Consider the following 20,395-nt stretch of genomic DNA (forward strand, 5'->3'; position numbering starts at 1 on the left):
GTACCATTTTTCTCAAAATGGTATTTATTCACCACATTACTCAAAGGGTAAATGTTAACTGGCTTCAGCATTGAGTCATCAGGCACAAGTTTTAACATATTTGGGTACTTGTATGCATTGCACTGTTTTAGAGATTTTGAAGCATTCCCTCTCTATAACAAGATTAACTATGGAAAATCTAAAAATCTATTTAGGTAAGTGTCAAGTAAATGGCAACAATATTAAATACTACAGGAGTTCAAAGAAAAGAAAAATTTGGTGGGGAGCTTCACTAGTTAGAGAGGAAGTGCGACCTGAGGTCAGTGTTGATGGATAAGGGGTAGTATTTGCATTTACAAAGATGAAGAAGGAAGGTATTTCAGTCAGAAAGAATCTAAGAGCTAATGGGCAAAGATACGAGTGAGTTGTTTTCAGTGTACAACAAAAAACAACCAAAAAGCAGAGAAATCTTGTTGGAGAAAGTTTTGGAAATAAGGTAAATTTTGTCTTTATGGTGGAAGGCTAAAGAATTTGTATTTTATATACAATTAATAGCTTATTGTAGGTGTTAAAAAATTATATATTAATAATATTCAGTAGAAGAAAAGAAATTGAAAACTAGGATATAAGAAATGCTATTTGGATGTTAGACTTGTTAATGCATAATTACAACCACAGAAGAAAAATGCAGAGATAAAATGCAATAACTTGTTCTTTTTCTTCTTGGTAGATTGATGGAGAAACGAGAGGTTATTTTGTATTGTGACCTTCATGGCCATAGCAAGAAAGAGAACATATTCATGTATGGCTGTGATGGTAGTGATAGATGTAAAGCATTATACTTACAGCAACGAATCTTTCCACTTATGCTGAGCAAAAATTGTCCAGATAAAGTAAGCTCCTTTAAGATTTTGACTTTTCCTTTATTACAGATTGTCCATGCAGGACAGCTGAATGGATAGGCTTATTCAGTAAACTGCTTTTTTATTTAGTTTTTTTGACTGGTTTATACAGTTGACCATAGAAAGCAATGATGTGAAATGTTTAATAACCAGTAATTTGAAATATAAGGGGAAAGTGCCCACTAGCCTACCACCACACTTGATAAAAGATTTGATTGTTTTTCTCTTAAGGTCAGGAACAAGGCAAGATATCCACTCTTACCCCTTCAATTCAGCCTTACACTGGAGGTTCTAACAAGTACAGTAAGGGGAGAAAAAAAAAAAGGCAGACTAGAAAGGAAAGGCAGATGTGATTGTCTTCATAGAAAATCCATGCAGTCCACAAGAACTATAACTGGGTGAGTTTAGCAATGTCATAGGATACAGGGTGCAGTTCTCTATACTCACAGTGAACAACTGGAAACCAAAATTTAAAACAAAACCATTTACCATAGCTCCAAAACAAGCAAAAGACTCGTGACTGCAAATGGATGCACAAGGGAGTTTTTAAGAGGTGATGGAATTGTTCTGTATTCTAATTTGTGGTAGTGTTTTATCAACTAAAAAAAAAGCACAACATGAAAGTTGTGAGTAAGTTTTATTTGGGGCAATATGAGGACTGTAGCCTGGGAGACAGCACATCAGATAGCGCTGAGAAACTGTTCAAAGAGGTAGCGGGAAAGGACACATACATATATGTGATTTTGGTAAAGGGGAAGTACGTGCAGTCAAGCACATATTTGTAGAAAGTTTCTGCTGGTCTTGTGAGGCTTCTGCTAGTCTCGAGAAACAGTTGTCACCATGAAGGATCTTAGTGCTTTTCTAGATATGAGGAGATAAACGAACTGAGCTCGTAAAACCAGCTCCTGGCGGTATCTAACTATCTAAAGACCCGTCCTGCCAGTTTCCCATAGCATAGAGTGTCTCATTCCTGCTTTCCACCCTGAACTACTTCAGGGGGAGTATTGGAGGTCAGCAGCTGCTGTGGAACATGACCTAATCCTTATAGAGGTAGATGGCAGACACCCATGGCAAGTGCCAATTTGTTGACAGTTTTTACAAACCTTTACATGTATTAGGGCTTTCTTAGTGGCTCAGTGGTAAAGAACCCACCTGCCAATGCAGGAGATGCAAGTTCGATCCCTGGGTTGGGAAGATTTCCTGGAGAAGGAAATGGCAACCCACTGGTAAATCCCATGGACAGAGGAACCTGGTGGACTACAATCTGTGGGGTCACAGAAGAGTTAGACCTAGTGACTAAACAACATACGTGTGTTAACATTCAGTAAATTTTTTCAATGGTAATTAAATTAGAAAAACTCATTGTAGATACTGATGTTATAACAATCTTTCAGGATAATTTTCAAATTATCTTTCATGTGATAACAAAGCATCAGTATCTAAAAATCTACAACACTGATCTTCATTCTTAAATATGTTTAGACTCCTTCTTGTAACAAAGTCATCACTATCAAGAATTAGTCAACTGGGTTTTGAATGCATATGTTTTATATATACATATATAAAGGAAAATTTATTTCAGAATTCAAGCCTATAATTCTCAGAAATGTAAACATGTCATCCTTAAAATGAGCTGTTTCCACTAATCAGGAAATAAAACAGCTCCAGAAGCTTTTATTTTAGCTTTAGAGAGAATTATGCCTTTGTACACCTACTTTCTCATTTCTAACCCTACTTCCTATGACAGACATTGTGATTAGAAAAGCAGTGGGTCTCATTTTTATTTGCTTCTTTTCAGTTTTCATTCTCATCCTGCAAGTTTAATATTCAAAAGAGCAAAGAGGGAACAGGAAGGGTGGTGATGTGGAAAATGGGGATCAGGAACAGCTTCACCATGGAGGCCACTTTTTGTGGATCTACTCTGGGTAAGACTGAGGGCCCCCATTCGAGACTGTCAGAGAGTTAAACCAAAGGAACACATTCAATGTAAGATTCATAGTGTTTGACAACTGGATAATGAGCACTTTCTTCCTACTTAGATATATACCAGTAATCTAATCAATTCTATAAATAGGATGAATAAACAGATGCCTACTGTATGTATCTCGATCACATCATTTTCCTTTGTTTAGAAAAGGAAGTTTTAGCACATATATAGTATACCTAAGTGGTTGTTTCGTGATCTGATCTTTAATTGCTTGTTTGGGGTTTTTCTTTCAGAAGAGTTCCTACGACTGTAATGATTTCAAGAAAAAGCAATGCTCATAATTAAAATATCAGAATAGAAATATCTTTAGTAGATTTGCTCTTTTTAAGGCAAAGTTGACTGGGCTTTTTGTTTTTTTTAATTGGTTCCTTGAAGTAAAATAAAACGTGTGCTCCATTTAAGGAAGCTTTTAGTCACATTTAATATATCCTTAGAATGCCTCATATTAGGGTAACTCACATTATTAGAAAATGTATCGACTCAAAGGAAAGTGACAGAAATCCAGACATATTACTTCTGGCTAATTTTTAAGCACCTTGAAATTGATATAACACTGTTAATGATGAAAACATAAATATTTATGCAGGTTTTTTCTCTAAGTGATGATTAGGGTGCATATAACTGGTAACCAAGTAGTCCATAACGTTCTGACTGAATTTTCTTCTGCTTTGCAACACAGATTAATCTGTGTTCATTTAAATGTCACCTTTGGTCCAGGTGGTGGAGAGGGAACAAGGGAAAACAGTTAGTTGTTTAATGACCTGCCCCAGTGTAGAAGATCCAGAGGACAGAACATGGAATCATATCAGGTGTTTTGTTTATACTTTGTTTTGCAACTTAGGCATTCCCGCTAAGAAAAAAATGTTTAACTCACCATCAAGGGTGGATAAACTTATTGATGTTTTAGGTAATAAAAGAGGCACTCATTTCAACACGAAAGACCTGGAGTCAATGGGATATCACTTTTGTGACTCTCTCTTGGACTACTGTGATCCAGACCGAACCAAGGTAATTAAAGTCCATTTGCTCATACATCAGACTCCAGACGCCCAGATAACACCTGCCTTTGGGCCTGCAGCAGTTTGTTCCTTCTAACATCCTGACTGTTCATTCAGTGTTTTGTTGTACTTGATGTTCCAGATGTCTATAAATATTCAGTTACTTTAATTAGGAAATAGTTATTTATAATTGACTTACCTATCATTGTCCCCTAGTATTATCAGTGCCTGAAAGAATTAGAAGAAATGGAGAAACATATAAGCTTGGAAAAAGTCATTGATGATTCAGATACTTCTCTGAAAGAAATTACATTGGATCTAGAGACTAGGTAGGTCAAGACAGTGAAAGTAATGTAATTTGCTGTGTTATTCTACCATGCTCTCTAGTGGTTAGGATTCCACTCTCTCACCACCACGACCAGGGTTCCATTTCTGGTTAGGGAAGGCCTATTATAACAATTCGAGGATGTAATTGTCAGGCTGTACTGAAAATTCTGGCTAGAAATGGAGGAAAATTTTCCCCATGCACATTACTTCAGCCAGACCTCATCAAGACTTCATTTATTCAAATGATATTGAGTACCCACTATGTACTATATGTGAAAGACATACTCAAATTGTTTTTAATGCTGTCATTACCTGCAGAGAATTGACACATTTATAGAGACACCATATAAATAATCTAAGTTAGTGAATGATAAGTGCAAAATTTAATGCCAAGGGAATGTTACTGGAAGAAGGAAGGTACTAATTTTAGTGTAGTTCCTATAGGAAAAGCAGAACAAATGTTTGATTCTTAACCTTTATAAGTTTTCAGACTTTGAGTTAGTGCCCCTGTAACCTCCAACAGTGACTCACAAGTTTGTTTGCAGATAGAGTATCATTTTGAACTCATGGATTTGTTTATATTTGATATGATCCAATCAATTTCAGTCATCATTCCTCTAATACTCTCTTCTAATGACTAGAACTGTCAGACATCTACACCACCTTTGTAAACATCCTTTTTATAACTAGAACTATTTCTGCCGTTCCAATAACATAATAAAGTAAAAGTAACAGTTGAAATTTTAAAACACCACCAAAAAATTATGTAATTTATTATTTTTTTGTAGTAGCCATGCCTCTGACAGTTCAGAATCCAATGACTCTCAGACTGATCTTCTCAAATTAAATTCTCAGGTAAAATTGAAAATTTATGCCTATGATATGGATATGCCAAATAGGTACTCTTCTTACTATGACTAACAGCCAGGCAAAAAAAAGAGTCTGCAGTTGTATAAATTATTGTATAGCATAATTGTTATTTTCTTATTATGTACCATATCCTTAAATTATAGAATTTTCTTAGAGTTTTTTAATACCCTTGTTTTATTGATAAGAACAATTAAGATCCAGAGAGATTAAATTACTTTTCAAAAGCCACACTACTTGTTAATAAGAGTTGGTAGCATAACATACATTGCCTGACTGTTAGTCCTATATTCATTCATTTATTTATTTAACAACTATGTACTGAGCTCTGACTTCACGCTTGGGAATAGATCAATGAACACAATTTTTAAAAAAAATCCTTCCCATCATAGCTTATATTCTAGTTGCTAAGTAAAATGTGAAAGTCACTCAGTCCTGTCTGACTCTTTCCGTAGAGTTCTCCAGGCCAGAATACTGGAGTGGGTAGCTTTTTCCCTTCTCCAGCAAATCTTCCCAAGCCAGGAATCAAACCAGGGTCTCCTGCATTCCAAGTGGATTCTTTACCAACTGAGCAAGTAAAATGTATGATGTGTTAGATGATGAGAAGTGCCTAAGGAGGAAATTAGAGCAGGAGGACAATTAGGGAGTTTAGGTGGTATTGTGTAATGAATGTTTGTGCCCCACCACTGAATACACATGTTGAAACTCTAACCCCCAATGTGATGGTATTAAGAGGTGACTAAGACAAGCTTGAAGTGAAGGGGATGGAGACATAGAATAAAAGGAAGGCTATCAGAACTTCTTGAATTTTACAGTATGGCTTCAATACTACAGAGCTCTGTAGCTGAGAAACATGTAATGTTCTTCAACACGAGTTTTACATGTGTTTTGTTTTTTATTGAAGTATAGTTGATGTACAAAGTTACAGGTATACAGTATAGTGATCCACGATTTTTAAAGGTTACACTCCATTTACAGTTATTATAAAATATTGGTTATATTCCCATGTTGTACAATTATCCTTGTAGCTTATTTTATACATAATAGTTTGTACCTCTTAATCCCCTATCCCTGTATTCTCCCTGTTCCCTTCTCTCTCCCCACTGGTAACCACTTGTTTGTTCTGTATATTTGTGAGTCTGTTTCTTTTTTGTTATATTCACTAGAATATATTCAGTATTTTCACATTTTTTAGATTCACATACAAGTAATGTCATTCAGTATTTGTTCTTCTCTGACTTATTTCACTCAGCATAATACCCTCCAAGTTCATCCATGTTGCTGCAAATGACAAAATTCCATTCTTCTTTATGGCTGAGTAGTATTCCATGCACACGCTTGCACACACACAAACACACATACCACATTTTCTTTACCCATTCATCTGTTAATGGACACTTGATTGCTTCTATATCTTGCTAACTGTAAATAATGTTGCTGTGAATATTGGAAAGATTGTTATCTTTTCAAATGAGTGTTTTTTTTTTTTTTTCAGATATATACCCAGGAGTGAAACTGCTGGGTCATGTGGTAGTTCTAATTTTGAGAAACCTCCATACTGTTTTCTATAGTGGATGCACAAATGTACATTCCTACCAGTAGTGTATGAGAGTTCCCTTTTCTCCACAATCTCGCCATTTGTTATTTGTGTTTTTGATGATGGCCACTCTGACAGGTGTGAGGTTGATATTTCATTGTGGTTTCCCTGATGATTAGCTGTGTTGAGCATCTTTTCATGTGGTTGTTGGCCATCTGCATTTTCTCTTTGGAAAAATGTTTATTCAGTTCTTCTGCACATTTTTTAAATTGGGTTGTTTTTTGATGTTGATGGAAACCCACTCCAGTATCCTTGCCTGGAAAATCTCATGGACAGAGGAGCCTGGAGGGCTGTGGTCCATGGGGTCGCAAAGAGTTGGGCACGACTGAGCGACTAACACTTATATGGCAGTTTATATATGTTGAATATTAACCCTTATCAATTACATCATTTGTAAAATATTTTCTCCCACTCAGTAGGTGGTTGTTTTTTCATTTGGTTTTTGCTTTCCTTTGCTGTGCAAATTATTTTAATTAGATCCCATTTATTATTATTTCCTTCCCTGGTGGCTCAGAGGTTAAAGTGTCTGCCTACAATGAGGGAGACCTGGGTTCAATCCCTGGGTCGGGAAGATCCTCTGGAGAAGGAAATGGCAACCCACTCCAGTAACCTTGCCTGGAAAATCCCATGGACGGAGGAATGTGGTAGATTACAGTCCATGGGGTCGCAAAGAGTCGGACACGACTGAGCGACTTCATTTTCACTTTCACTTTGCTTTAGGAGATAGATATAAAAAATATTGGTACAGTTTATGTCAGACTGTCTTGCCTATGCCTTCCTCTAGGAGTTTTATGATTTCTGGTCTTATATTTAGGTCTGTAATCCATTTTTAGTTTATTTTTGTATGTGGTGTTAGCAAATGTTCTGATTTCATTCTTTTACGTGTAGCTGTCCAGTTTTCCCACCCCTGCCTTCGGAAGAGACTCTTTTTTCCATTGCATATTCTTGCCCCCTTTGTTATAGATTAGTTGACCGTACATGTGTGGGTTTATTTCTGGGCTCTCTATTTTGTTCCATTGGTCTTTGTATTTATTTCTGTGCTAGTACCATATTTTGATTACTAAAGCTTTGTAGTATAGTCTGAAGTCAGGGAGCATGATTCCTTCAGCTCTTTTCCTCTTTCTCAAGATTGTTTTGGCTATTCAGGGTCTTCCATGTTTGCATAAAAATTTTTTAATTATTCTAGTTCTGTGAAAAGTGCCATTGGTATTTTGATGGTGATTGCATTGAATCTGTAGTTTGCCATGGATAGTTATGGTCATTTTAACAATATTAACAATATTCTTCTAATCCAAGAACACGGTGGATCTTTCCATCGGTTTGTGTCAGCGAGATAAGTTTTTAAAAGCCCCAAAGGGACTAAGAGATCATCAGGGATGCTAATGCTTAGGTTTTAACAGTGCAGATGGCTTCCATTGAAGGACATGGAGGTAGGCTGTCTGGAGCTGTGCACTGTGGTGTGGACAGAGTACTGACCGAGAGCCAGGTATAAGTGGCAGCCTACCAAGCTGCTGGATGATACTGCCACCCCAGTGGGTCCAGAAGGCAGATCACGGAGGCACGAGGATTATTCATGACTATGAAGATCCCATTGAATCTGCTTTACTAGGTTTTGTGCCTTGCTTGGGACCCATCACCTCATCCTTCTTTGCTTTTTCTCCCTTTTACAATGGGAATGTCTATCCTATGCCTGTCCCTCGGTGGTACTTTGGAAGCACATAGCTTGGTCATGGTTTCACAACTGGACAGGAAATTCACCTTAGGATGAATTGTATTTTGCGTTTCATCCATATCTGATTTAGATGATATTTAGCTAGGACTTTGGAGTTTAGAGTTGATACTGGAATGAGTTAAGACATTAGGAGTTATTGGGATGGAACGAATGAACTTTGCTTTTGAGAAGCTTGTCAATGTGGGAGGTGTAGGGGTGGAGTGGCCTGGATACTTCTGTCTCCCAGAAGTCATATGTTGACATTAAAATGTGCAGTATATTATGGTACTAGAAGGTGGGGCCTTTGGGGGTTGATTATGTCGTGAGGGCCGAGCCATCTGAATGGGATTAGCGCCTTGTAAAAGAGGGCCCAGAGAGATCCCTAGCCTCTTCTGCCTTGTTAGGATGCAACAGACAGTCCATAAACCAAAAAGAAGCTCTCACCTGACTATACCACATCCTCATCTCAACCTTCCAGCCTCAGAAATATGAGAAATAAATTTCCTTTTTTTATTAGACACCCAGTCTATGGTAACTGTTTTGTTAGAGCAGGTGAATGGACCAAGACAGATATTGTATTCATTTCCTCTTGCTTAGTAACTAATTACCCCAAACCTCTACAACTTAAAATGACAAATATTTATTATCACACAGTTTCTGTGGATCAGAATCCAGGAGTGACTTATCTGGGTTCCTAAGTTCTCTGAAAAGACTGCAGTGAAGGTATTGGTAAGGCTGTAGAATCATGAAGGCTTGACTGAGGAAGGATCCATTTCTCGAGTTCACTTACATGGTTGGTGATAAGATTCAGTTCCTCACAGGCTGCTGAGCTAAGGGACTCAGTTCCTTGTTGGCCGAGGGCTGAAGTCTCCCTTGGTTCCTTACCATGTGTGCTTGTTGTGTGACAGCTCACAACACGTATCTGGCTTTCATCAGAATGAGCAAGTAAGACAGCAGAAGAGGGCACACAGGCTAGAGGCACAGCCTCCCTGTAGCCTCATCCCAGAAGCAGAATCCCATCACTTTTGCCATATACCATTCATTAGAAGGGAGTCACCAGGCTGAGCCCAATACCTAGGACCACAGGAGAGCATGAATGCTAACAGACAGGGATCATCAGAGGTCATCTTCGAGATTGTCTGCCACAGATGTGAAAGCCATTAATGTTGATTTGATCTTTGCCTCAAGGCTATATTGAAGCCAACCTACAAATTCTAGAATTTGGGGCTGTTTTCCCTCTCAATTCCATTTTTTTATTCAAGTATTTTTGAGCTGATTTCTTTCTTGTAGCACCTTATCAAATGAAGCTAGCAACCACCAACTCATACCTATAGACTTTCTGCCTCAAAGCCCCTTTGTCCAGTGGCTCGGGTCTGTTCGGCGCGTCTTCTCTCACAGAAGCAGTTTCATGAAATGTGCCACCTCTACATAACTTGTGTTTTCTGCCTTCCTATAACCACCTGTTATTTAGTCTCCAAGCCAATGACTGCCGCATAGTTTAGGTTTTATTAGGACAGCATCCTACTTTTAGGTATCAGTTCTAAACTATTCATATTTTATTCATTAAAACAATTCTCAGAATGTCAATGGCTTATATTAGCAAATATCTTTTATCCTGTTTGGGGGTCATCTATGGCTGTATTGGACTGACCAGGGATCCACTGAACTCATGTCCAGACTGTGGGCTGATTCAGGTCTGGTCTACATTTCTTCCTTCTCCATAGACACCAGCAGCCAGCTGGGGCATGTTCTCTCATGGTAAATCACAAGAGTTCAGGAGGCATGCCAAACCATGAAAGTATGTTTAAAGTTCCCATGTATCATTCCACTGGCTAAATAAATTCCTATGTCCAAATCTAACATCAAGGGAGTAAGGAGAGTAAAACTTTGGGGATGATCTAGGAGGGACCTATTCCTAGACAAGCAGTACTAGAAGTCCAAAGGCCATGAGGAAGGAACGTGTCTGTTATCTTTTGGAAGACCAGGGAAACTAATCTGGGTAGAGAAGATTGAACAAAGAGAACAAGAGTAAGAGAGAGAACGTGAAATAGGTGTTGGACATTGGGGAGCGGGTGGAATAGATTATGTAAAACCTGGCTTAGGACTTCAGGTTTTACTCTTGAGTTTGGAGAGTTTGGGTTAGAGGAGTAACATGATGGGCTTTGTATCAGCAAGGTCACTTTGGCTGCTGTGTTGAGAGCATAACGATGAATCACGAGGGGAAACCATTTAAGGGGCTATTGCAGTTACCCAGGCAAGAAGTGGTAGCTGGACCGAGGTGGTAGCTGTAGAGACGATGAGACATGACCAGATGTTAGATATATCTGGCAGAGTCTAGAGAATTTGCTGATGGCTTGGGTACAAGTTTGAAAAGTACAAAGGAGAGAAAAAGGTCTCCAGAATTCCAGGCCTGAGCAACAAGATGGAGCTTCCACTTAGTGACATAGAGATTTTCTTCTCTGTTGCTGCTGCTGCTGCTAAGTCGCTTCAGTCGTGTCTGACTCTGTGCAACCCCATAGACGGAAGCCCACCAGATTCCCCCTCCCTGGGATTCTCCAGGCAGGAACACTGGAGTGGGTTGCCATTTCCTTCTCCAATGCATGAAAGTGAAAAGTGAAAGGGAAGTCGCTCAGTCATGTCCGACTCTTCGCGACCCCATGGACTGCAGCCTACCAGGCTCCTCCGTCCATGGAATTTTCCAGGCAAGAGTACTGGAGTGGGGTGCCATTCTCTACTAAGTCATATTCTGAGGGTGTGTATCAGAAGTCCATCCATTGCAAAGAACAAAAAACTTCCAAAAGATGGCTTAGCTAAAAGGGAAATTGGTCGGTTTAGTAAGGGAAATAGTCTAGGGACAAGGCTGGCTTTAGCCATGGCTTAAATAAGGGGCTCAAAGGATATCACCAGGTTGCAAAGTTTTTTCTCCATTTTAATGTCATTTCTGCCTCTTCTGGGTTGGTTCTAGTCTCAGACTCTCCTCTCTTGCGGGCAAAATGGAATTCTAGCCTCTCATTCTCACAATTCTAAGTCTGGTATATACCCTCTTTTCCAGTAGCCCCTCAAAAATACAGAGATTGATTATTTTTTTTATTGTAGTAAAATTACACATAACGTTTACCATCTTATCCCTTTTTAAGTGTATAATTCATTGGTACAAGTACATTCACACTGTTGTACAACCATCACCACCATCCCATAACTCTTGTTATCTTGAAAAGCAAACTCTACAGCCTTTAATAACTCCCCATTCTCTGCTCCCATGTCTCCTGGAAACCACTGTACACTCTTCTTTCTTCATGTGTTTTGCCTGTGCTAAGTACCTCATATAAGTGGAATTGCACAATGTTTGTCTTTTTGTGATTGGCTTATTTCATCGAGCATGATGTCCTCAAGGTTCTTCTATATTGTAGCATATTTCAGAATTTCTTTCCTTTATAAGGCTAAATAATATTCTATTGTATGTTTACACCGAATTTTGCTAATTCATCTCTCAGTAGAAACTTAAGGTTGCTTCCACATTCTAGCTGTTGTGAATATGATCACACATCTCCTCAAGATGCTGCTGCTCTTCATTCTTTTGGGTGTATACCCCAAAAGGAAACTGCTGGATCATACGGTGATTCTACTTTCAATTTTTTGAGGAACCTCCATACTCTTTTTCACAGCTGCTGCTGCTAAGTCACTTCAGTCATGTCCGACTCTGTGCGACCCCATAGATGGCAGCCCACCAGGCTCCCCCATCCCTGGGATTCTCCAGGCAAGAACACTGGAGTGGGTTGCCATTTCCTTCTCCAATGAATGAAAGTGAAAAGTGAAAGGGAAGTCATGTCCAACCCTTAGCATGGACTGCAGCCTACCAGGCTCCTCCATCCATGGGATTTTCCAGGCAAGAGTACTGGAGTGGGGTGCTACTGCCTTCTCCGTTTTTCACAGCAGTTATACCATTTTACATTCCCACCAACAGTGCATGCAGGCTCTAATGTACCTACATGCTTGCAAGCACTGATTATTTTCTGGTTGGTTTGTTTGTTAATAATGGCCATTCTAACAGGTGTGAGATACCACCTCACTGTGGCTTTGATTTGCATTTCCCTAATTGTTAGTGATGTTGAGCGTGTTCATAAGGGATACTGGTCTATATAGCTTCCTTTTCTTGTTTGTAGTGTCTTTGTTTAGCTTCGGTATCAGGGTAACTCTGGCCTTATAAATTACAAAATGTTCCTTCCTCTTCAATTTTTTAGAACTGTTTGAGAAAGATCACCATTAGTTGTTCTTTAAATATTTGGTGGAATTCACCAAACAAACCATTCGGGCTTTATTGTTAGTTGAGAGAATTTTGATTACTGATTTCAGATGCCTTAACTAGTTACTTGTCTATTCATATTTTCTATTTCTTCATGAGATAGTCTTGGTAAGTTCTGTGTTTCTAGGAATTTATCCATTTCATCTAGGTTATCCAATTTGTTAGCATACACTTGTTCACACGACTTTGTTATAATTCTTTATATTTGTGTAGAATTGATACTAATATCCTCACTTTCATTTCTGATTTTAGTAATTTGTCTTTTTTTCCTTAGTCCATTTAGCTGAAGATTTGTCAACCTTGTGGACCTTTTGATTCATTTTCTTCAGTTTTTCTATTTCATATATTTATCTCTGCTCTAATCTTTATTACTTCCTTCCTCCTGCCATGTGTGAATTTGTTTTTTAATGTGATTATAGATATAAATTTCCTCCTCAGTGCCACTTATGCTGTGTCCCATAAATTTCGCTCTGTTGTGTTTTCACAACTCTGCATTTTCTAATCTCCCTTGTGACTTCTTTGATCCATTTTTTTTTAAGTGTGTGTATAATTTCCACAAGTTTTTGAATATTTTAGATTTTCTTCTGTTATTTATTTCTGACTTCATCCCATTGTGGTCAGGCTCTGTCCATGGGCAGATACTGTGTATGCTGTCTGTCTATTAAAATGTATTACAACTTAACTGGTCGCCTAACATATGTTTTATCCTGGAAAATGTCCTATATGCAACTGAGGAGAAATGTATACTCTGTTGTTGTTGGGTACAGTGTTCTGTGTATGTCTGTTAAGTTTAGATGACTTACTGTGTTAAATCCTTTTTCCTTACAACCTTCTGATTGGTTCCATATTATTGTTAGTAGGGTATTGAAGTCTCCTACTATTATTGTAGAACTGTCTGTTTCTCCCTTCAGTTCTATTTTGCTTCATATATTTTGATGATCATTAAGTATGTAAATATTTATAATTATTATGTATTGTTGTTGTATTGAATTTTTTATTAACCTATAATGTCCTTTTAAAAGTAGTTTCCAGTAATGTTTTAAAATTTAGTCTGTGTTTGTCTAATAGAGCCACCTCTGCCTCTGTGGGTTACTGTTGGCATAGGATATCTCTTCCCTTTCACTTTCAACCAGTTTCTGTGTTTGGATCTTTGTGGGTCTTTTAAGACTGCATATAGTTGGATCATGTGTTTTTATCCATTCTCCCAATCGCTCTCTTTTGATTGGAGAGTTTAATCCATTTATCCATTAATAATATCCATATTATTATCCATTGATATCCATTTAATCCATTAATCCAATGGGAATAATTCCTGATAAAGACACTGACTTCTGTCCTTGTGCTGTTTTCTATATGCCTTATAGTATTTTTGTCCCTCCTTTTCCTGCATTACTGTCTTCTTTTGTGCTTAGTTGATTTTTTGTGGTGAAATGTTTCAGTTCCTTTCTTATTTCCTTTTGTGTATATTTTATAAATCATTTCTTTGTTTTCACCATGGGGATTACATTTACTATCCTAAAGTTATAACAGTCTAATTTGAATTTATACCAATTTAACTTCAAAACATACAAAAACTGTTCCTTTATAGTTGTACCCCCACGCTTTCAGTTGTATATGTCACAGAATTACATAGTTATACATTGTGTGCCCAAAAACATAAACTAACATTTCTTTAAGTGTATTAGTCTCCTAAATTATGTAACAAATAAGGTTTGGCGTTATAGGGCTTCCCTGGTGGCTCAGAAAATAAAGAATCTGCCCACAATTTGGGAGATCCAGGTTTAATCCCTGAGTTGGGAAGATCCCCTGGAGAAGGAAATGGCAACCCACTGCAGTATTCTTGCCTAAAAATTCCATGGACAAAGCAGCCTGGTGGGCTATAGTCCATGGAGTTGCAAAGATCAGACACAACTGAGTGACTTAACACTTTATAGGCTAAAGTAATAGTAGTATTAGCTTTTAGACTAATACATGCTTTTTTTTCTTTAATATTTTTCCTCTTTAATCATGTAGGGCTTCCCAGCTAGCTCAAATGGTAAAAAATCTGCCTGCAATGCAGGAGACCTGGGTTCAATCCCTGGATTGGGATGATTCTCTAGAGGAGGGCATGGCAACTCACTCCAGTATTCTTGCCCGGAGAAGCCCATGGACAGAGCCTGGTGGGCAACCGTCCATGGAGTCGCAAAGAGTTGGACACAACTGAGCAGCTAACACTTTTTTTTCATGTAGATGACAGATCAATTTGAAATTATTATTACAATAATACTAATGTTCATAATTTCCCATGTATTTATTACCTTCATTTAGACCTCTATTTTTCTCTACAGCTTCAAGTTACTACCTAGTGCCCTTTCATTTAACCTTGCAGAAATCCCTTGAGCATTTCTTTCAAGGCATGTCAAGTGGTCACAAACTCCCTCAGCTTTTGTTTATCTGGAAATGTCTTAATTTCTCCCTAAATTTTGAAGGACCATTCTGCTGGGGGGTGGGGGGCGGTTTGTGGGCTTTTTTTTTCCTTTAAATTCTGTATTGTCTTCTGGCTTCCAAAGTTTCTGAGAAATTGGCAATGATCTTCTTGAGGATCCCTTGCAGGTAACAGTTTGCTTCAGTCTTACTGCTTTCAAAGTTTATGTGACTTAGTGTGGGCATTTTATCTTACTTGAAGTTGACTGAGATTCTTTGATAGTTACCTTCACATCTTTGATCAAATCTGGGAAGTGTTCAGGCATTTTATCTTCACTCTTTGGCACTTCTGGGTTTCTGGGTTTCTGGCTTCTCCAGCTCTAAGGCTGGGATAGATGAAGCAAAAAGAAAACACACAGAACTACTCACCATCAGGCAGCCCTTCTGCTCCTGAAGTCCCTCATCATCTGCCTCCTCTTTTTCTCCTTTCAGAGCCTCTTGTGTTTACTTTGTATATAATGGCCAGGGGGTTTAGTTGTACCTAGTGGAAAGGAGAGAAAAAGTACTTCATCTTCTTAGAAGTCTCAAAATAGTTTTAGATCTGCATGCTGCTGCTGCTGCTGCTGCTAAGTCGCTTCAGTCGTGTCCGACTCTGTGCAACCCCATAGACGGCAGCCCACCAGGCTCCCCCGTCCCTGGGATTCTCCAGGCAAGAACACTGGAGTCGGTTGCAATTTCCTTCTCCAATGCATGAAAGTGAAAAGTGAAAGGGAAGTCGCTCAGTCGTGTCCGACTCTTCACGACCCCATGGACTGCAGCCTACCAGGCTCCTCCGTCCATGGGATTTTCCAGGCAAGAGTACTGGAGTGGGGTGCCATTGCCTTCTCCTTATATCTGCATACATACTATCTTTGATACATTGATTAAATATTAATCTCTTACCTAGATAAAAACCAAGAAAAAACAACTAAAAACAAAGAAGGAAAGAAACTCTACCATAGAAAGACATCAAAACATCAGAGAAGTGCAAGAGGTAAATACTGATATGTTTGCTAATGGTTGTTTTAAAAAAACAGGAAAATGGCAAGTTATTTCCTCTTACACCCAGGAATGCTTAATGATTTTTCCCCAGGAAAACTTAATGATTAAAATTTTGCTCATATTAGTTACTATTTATAAAAATACAAAAGAATCTTGACAGGTGAGAGGTGGGTCTTATTAAGGTTCTATATTTAAATTTCACTTATAATTACCTTACTCAGAAAACTATTTAAGGTCTCTTACAAAGAGGCATTCAGGATAGCAAGAAGAGATAAAACTTAGAAAACTTAATGGGAATACAAGAGTATAAAACAGGTGGTGCTGAGATTGCCTTTCATCATGACACTGGAAGGAGCTCTGCAAACCCTTTCACCAGCAAAAATTGATGAAAAAAAAAATTTTTTTTTAATTTAAAGTTTCTGGAAATGGTCCTGGGGCATACAGCAAATGAAAAAAACATCTACTCAGGAAAATCTAAAATATGATAAAAACAAAAAATAACAACAACAACAAAAAAACCCAGATCCTCTGGTATTTGAGTCAAAACTCTGCACAGCCCCCCGGCTCCAGCTCACTGATACTCTGCAGTGGAGGACACAGGGTCCCCTTTCCCCACAGATACCAGACAAAGGGCTATCATATACCAGTAGGGGCAGGGCACTCGAATTTCTTACTCTGTCTTTAGCTACCTATTGCTAAAGCTAAGTTCCGGGTAAGTGCAGCCAAGAGGTGGGGGCTCCCTTCTTTCTATCTATCCAGACCCCATTCTTGAAAATAAGGCTCTAGTTTGGGTGCTACATCACTGAAAATATTTTGGTTCTAACTGCCCCTATCTTGGCTAACAAAGTGTTAGTTCCAAACTGGAAGAAGCACACAGAGAAGGCCTGAGACTACTGCCCTCTTCCCACCTACATCTTAGCTCTGAAAGTGGGGTACCACTGAAAGAAAAGTGCCACTGTCCCCACTCTCAGCTTGACACCCCCATTAGAAATTTTGCATAAGTGCAGCAAGATGGCAGAATAGAAGGATGTGGAGCTCACCTCTCTTCACAAACACATCAAAAATACAACCACCTGTGGAACAGTTCTCACAGGAAACCAACGGGAAACGGGCAGAAGACCTCTTATACTGTACAACTGAAGCTGCATGCACAGTAGAGCACAAGCTGTCCGCACCTGCATGTGGGGCACGGGTACTGTGGCAACAGACTTTGTTAGCATGCACACCAAGTGGCATCCCAGAACCGCATGTCTCTAGCAGACATCCCTGAGGAGGAATACAGAGCGGCTCCTTTCCCTGGTCCTTCCCACCTCACACCCCAGCTTGGAGCTGGATGTGGGGTGGAGAGGCCCTGGGGGGCACTCCGGCAGAGGCAGCCAGGGCCCCAGGTGGCAGCACAGGGACCTCCATTCCTGCAGTTACAGCACCCCAACCTCTCAGCCCCAGCCTAGAACTAGTCTGGGACAAACACAACAGAGAAGGGACACAACCTCGGGCTGCCTCTGGGTAGAACTGCAGGCACCTTCACCGGTGACGCACAGGTTCGCTGTGACCACGTGGGCCCCACTTGCTTCAGCACTCACCTCCTCTGGGACAGAGCACATAGTTAAGGGCAGCAGAGCCTTACAGAACCCAGGTGATCTGGAAGACAGAATAATGGAAATCACCCAATCAGAACAGCAGACAGAAAGCCAAATTGGCGGCGGCAGCGGGGGTGGGGGGTAGGGGGGTAGGGGGTGGGGAGTGGAATGAAAGCCATATACAAGAGCTGTTGGATATTATAGAGTGCCTTGCTTAGTCGTGTCTAACTCTTTGTGATCACATGGACTATAGCCCACCAGGCTCCTCTGTCCATGGAATTCTTCAGGCAAGAATACTGGAGTGGGTAGCCATTCCCTTCTCTAGGGGATCTTCCCGACCCAGGGATCAAACCCACATCTCCTTAATTGCAGGCAGATTCTTTACAGTCTTACCCACCAGGGAAGCCCCATAAAGAATCCCATCCTATGCATAATTTTGGTACCAGAAGGAGAATAGAGAGAAAAGAGGATCAAAACTGTTTTTAAAGAAGTTATGGCTGGAAATTTCCTAGAATCTGAAAAAGGAAACATATCCAGGTATAGGAAGCATAGAGGGTCCCAAAGAAGATAAACACAAGCAGACCCAAACCAAGACACAGTTAAAATGGCAAAAGTTAAAGAGAATTCTCAAGGCAAGAAGAGAAAAACAGTCAGTTACAAGGAAACCCCTATAAGGTTGATTTCTCTGCAAAAGCTGTGCCGGTCAGAAGGGAGTGGCTTGATATAGTCAAAAGTCCTGAAAGAGAAAACTCTGCAACCTGGGATACTACACCCAGCAAGACTGTCGTTTAGAATAGATGGAAAAAGAATTTCTCAGACAAGCAAAAACTAGAAGAGTACAGCACTCCTAAGCCTAACCTAAAAGAGATATTGAGAGATCTTCTCTATATAGAAAAGAAGCAAGTGTCTATAGGAAAAGGAAAATGACAGGAAAGGCAAATATATAAAAAGATTGAACATCACTTAAGTTAGTACATAGATTAAAAGCAATCCAAAAAAATTATAAAAGCAACTGTAACTACAATTAATAGTAAAAGGATAAGCATCAAAATGTAAAATAGACCAAAATCACAAAATGTAGAGGAGGGGAATATAAAAATGTAGATCTGTTAGAATATGTTTGAACTTGTGTGACTATTCATTTAGAACACATAAAGTTATGGGTTAACACTTGAAAACCAAGGTAACCACACATCAAAAAGGTACAATAGATTCTCAAAAACCAAAAAGAAAGGAACTCAAGCATAGTACAGAAGAAAGCCATCAAACCACAAAAGGGAAAACAAAAAGAAGAAATAACTACAAAAACTGGAAAACAAATGTTTAAAATGGCAGTAAGTACATACTTTATTAATGATTTCTTTAAATGTCAGTGGACTAAATTCTATAATCAAAAGACAGAGTGGCAGATTGAATAAAAAATGCCACCTATAAGAGACTCACTTTAGGGGAAAAGATACAGATTAAAAGTGAGGGGATGGAAAAAGGCATTTCATCCAAATGGAAATAATAATAAAGCAGGGCTAGCAATACTCATATCAGACAAAACAGACTTTAAAACAAAGGCCATAAGGAAAAACAAAGGACATTATATAATGATAAAAGGAACAATACAAGTAGAAGGTACTACACTTGTTAACATAAATGTACTCAATACAGGATCACCTAAATACATAAAACAAGTACAGGCAGACATAAAGGGAAAGACCTACAAGAATACAATAATAATAGTAGGAGACTTTTATTGACATGAATGGACAGAACTTCTAGACAGAAAATCAATAAGGCAACAGAGATGTTAGATGACACAACAGCCCAGATTAAACATAGCTCCTAATGTCTTCCCAAAGTAAAAGACTTAATTTGCAACAGATCCTGGAGAAATTTAAGCTTAACAGCATCCTCAAAAATTGAAATATAGAGAAAGGCAATTTGAAGAAGATTGGTAGATTCTTTGGAGATACGGGCCAAACATAGGCTGGCTAGTTCACAGAACTGGGGGCAGGGGAATAGGTAGGAGGAGTCTAAGGCAGGATCAGTATAAATCTGAAACCCTGACCTGGCAAATTATCCCTTCAAAGGAACCCAGATTTGATTGAATTAGCCTGTAGAGCAATTTACACGCTCAAGGCATTGCTGAAGCAATAGACCCACCAGCCAGAAATGAGCAGAATTTAACAGCTGGGTATAGTCAGAGAAGGAGTCAGAGAGACTTCTGCCAAAACCACTGCCCTCCCAGAGAGTACGGTCACGGATGGAAGGGGTAGGGGGAAGGATTAGTACCCTACCCAGAGATCAAAAGAACTGTCTAGTTAGGAAATAAGCCTGACAAACACGGATGAAGGACAACATCCCAAGTTGATGAGATCAAAAAAAAAAAAAAAATCCTCTTTGGATTCCATCCGGTCAATCCATAAAGCATCTGTTACCTGCAGAGAGCCCAGAAGTCAACCTGAGTGCCAGCCTCAGGTTAGAAGATTTCTACTCAAATATTTTTGGTGTTAATAATAGTAATCCAGTGGGAAATCTAAGGTTAGCCATGACAAGTTCATTCAGCAGATACAGCAGCAAATACACTGCCATCTGCCAAATGTGGATTAACAGAATCTACTTTTCCAAGAACTTTTGAATTTTTTTTCTCATTTTTAAAATAATCTTTGGTAAAAAGAGTGAACAGTATCATCTTAACTGAGGTTAATG

The 20,395-nt window shown here is 39.0% G+C and overlaps 1 protein-coding gene across 1 annotated transcript in view; it reads left to right on the plus strand.

Annotated features, from left to right (window-relative positions):
- AGBL3 (AGBL carboxypeptidase 3) overlaps window positions 1-20,395 on the plus strand; it is a 101,982-nt gene that overhangs the window by 42,833 nt on the left and 38,754 nt on the right. The window contains exons 7-12 of the mRNA XM_068973198.1: window positions 710-872; window positions 2,680-2,806; window positions 3,776-3,876; window positions 4,083-4,195; window positions 4,982-5,048; window positions 16,021-16,107. Coding sequence (XP_068829299.1) covers window positions 710-872; window positions 2,680-2,806; window positions 3,776-3,876; window positions 4,083-4,195; window positions 4,982-5,048; window positions 16,021-16,107 — 658 coding nt within the window. The remainder of the gene's footprint in view (window positions 1-709; window positions 873-2,679; window positions 2,807-3,775; window positions 3,877-4,082; window positions 4,196-4,981; window positions 5,049-16,020; window positions 16,108-20,395) is intronic.

The sequence above is a fragment of the Capricornis sumatraensis genome, chromosome 5, assembly GCF_032405125.1.
Source record: "Capricornis sumatraensis isolate serow.1 chromosome 5, serow.2, whole genome shotgun sequence".
Classification (NCBI taxonomy): Eukaryota; Metazoa; Chordata; class Mammalia; order Artiodactyla; family Bovidae; genus Capricornis; species Capricornis sumatraensis.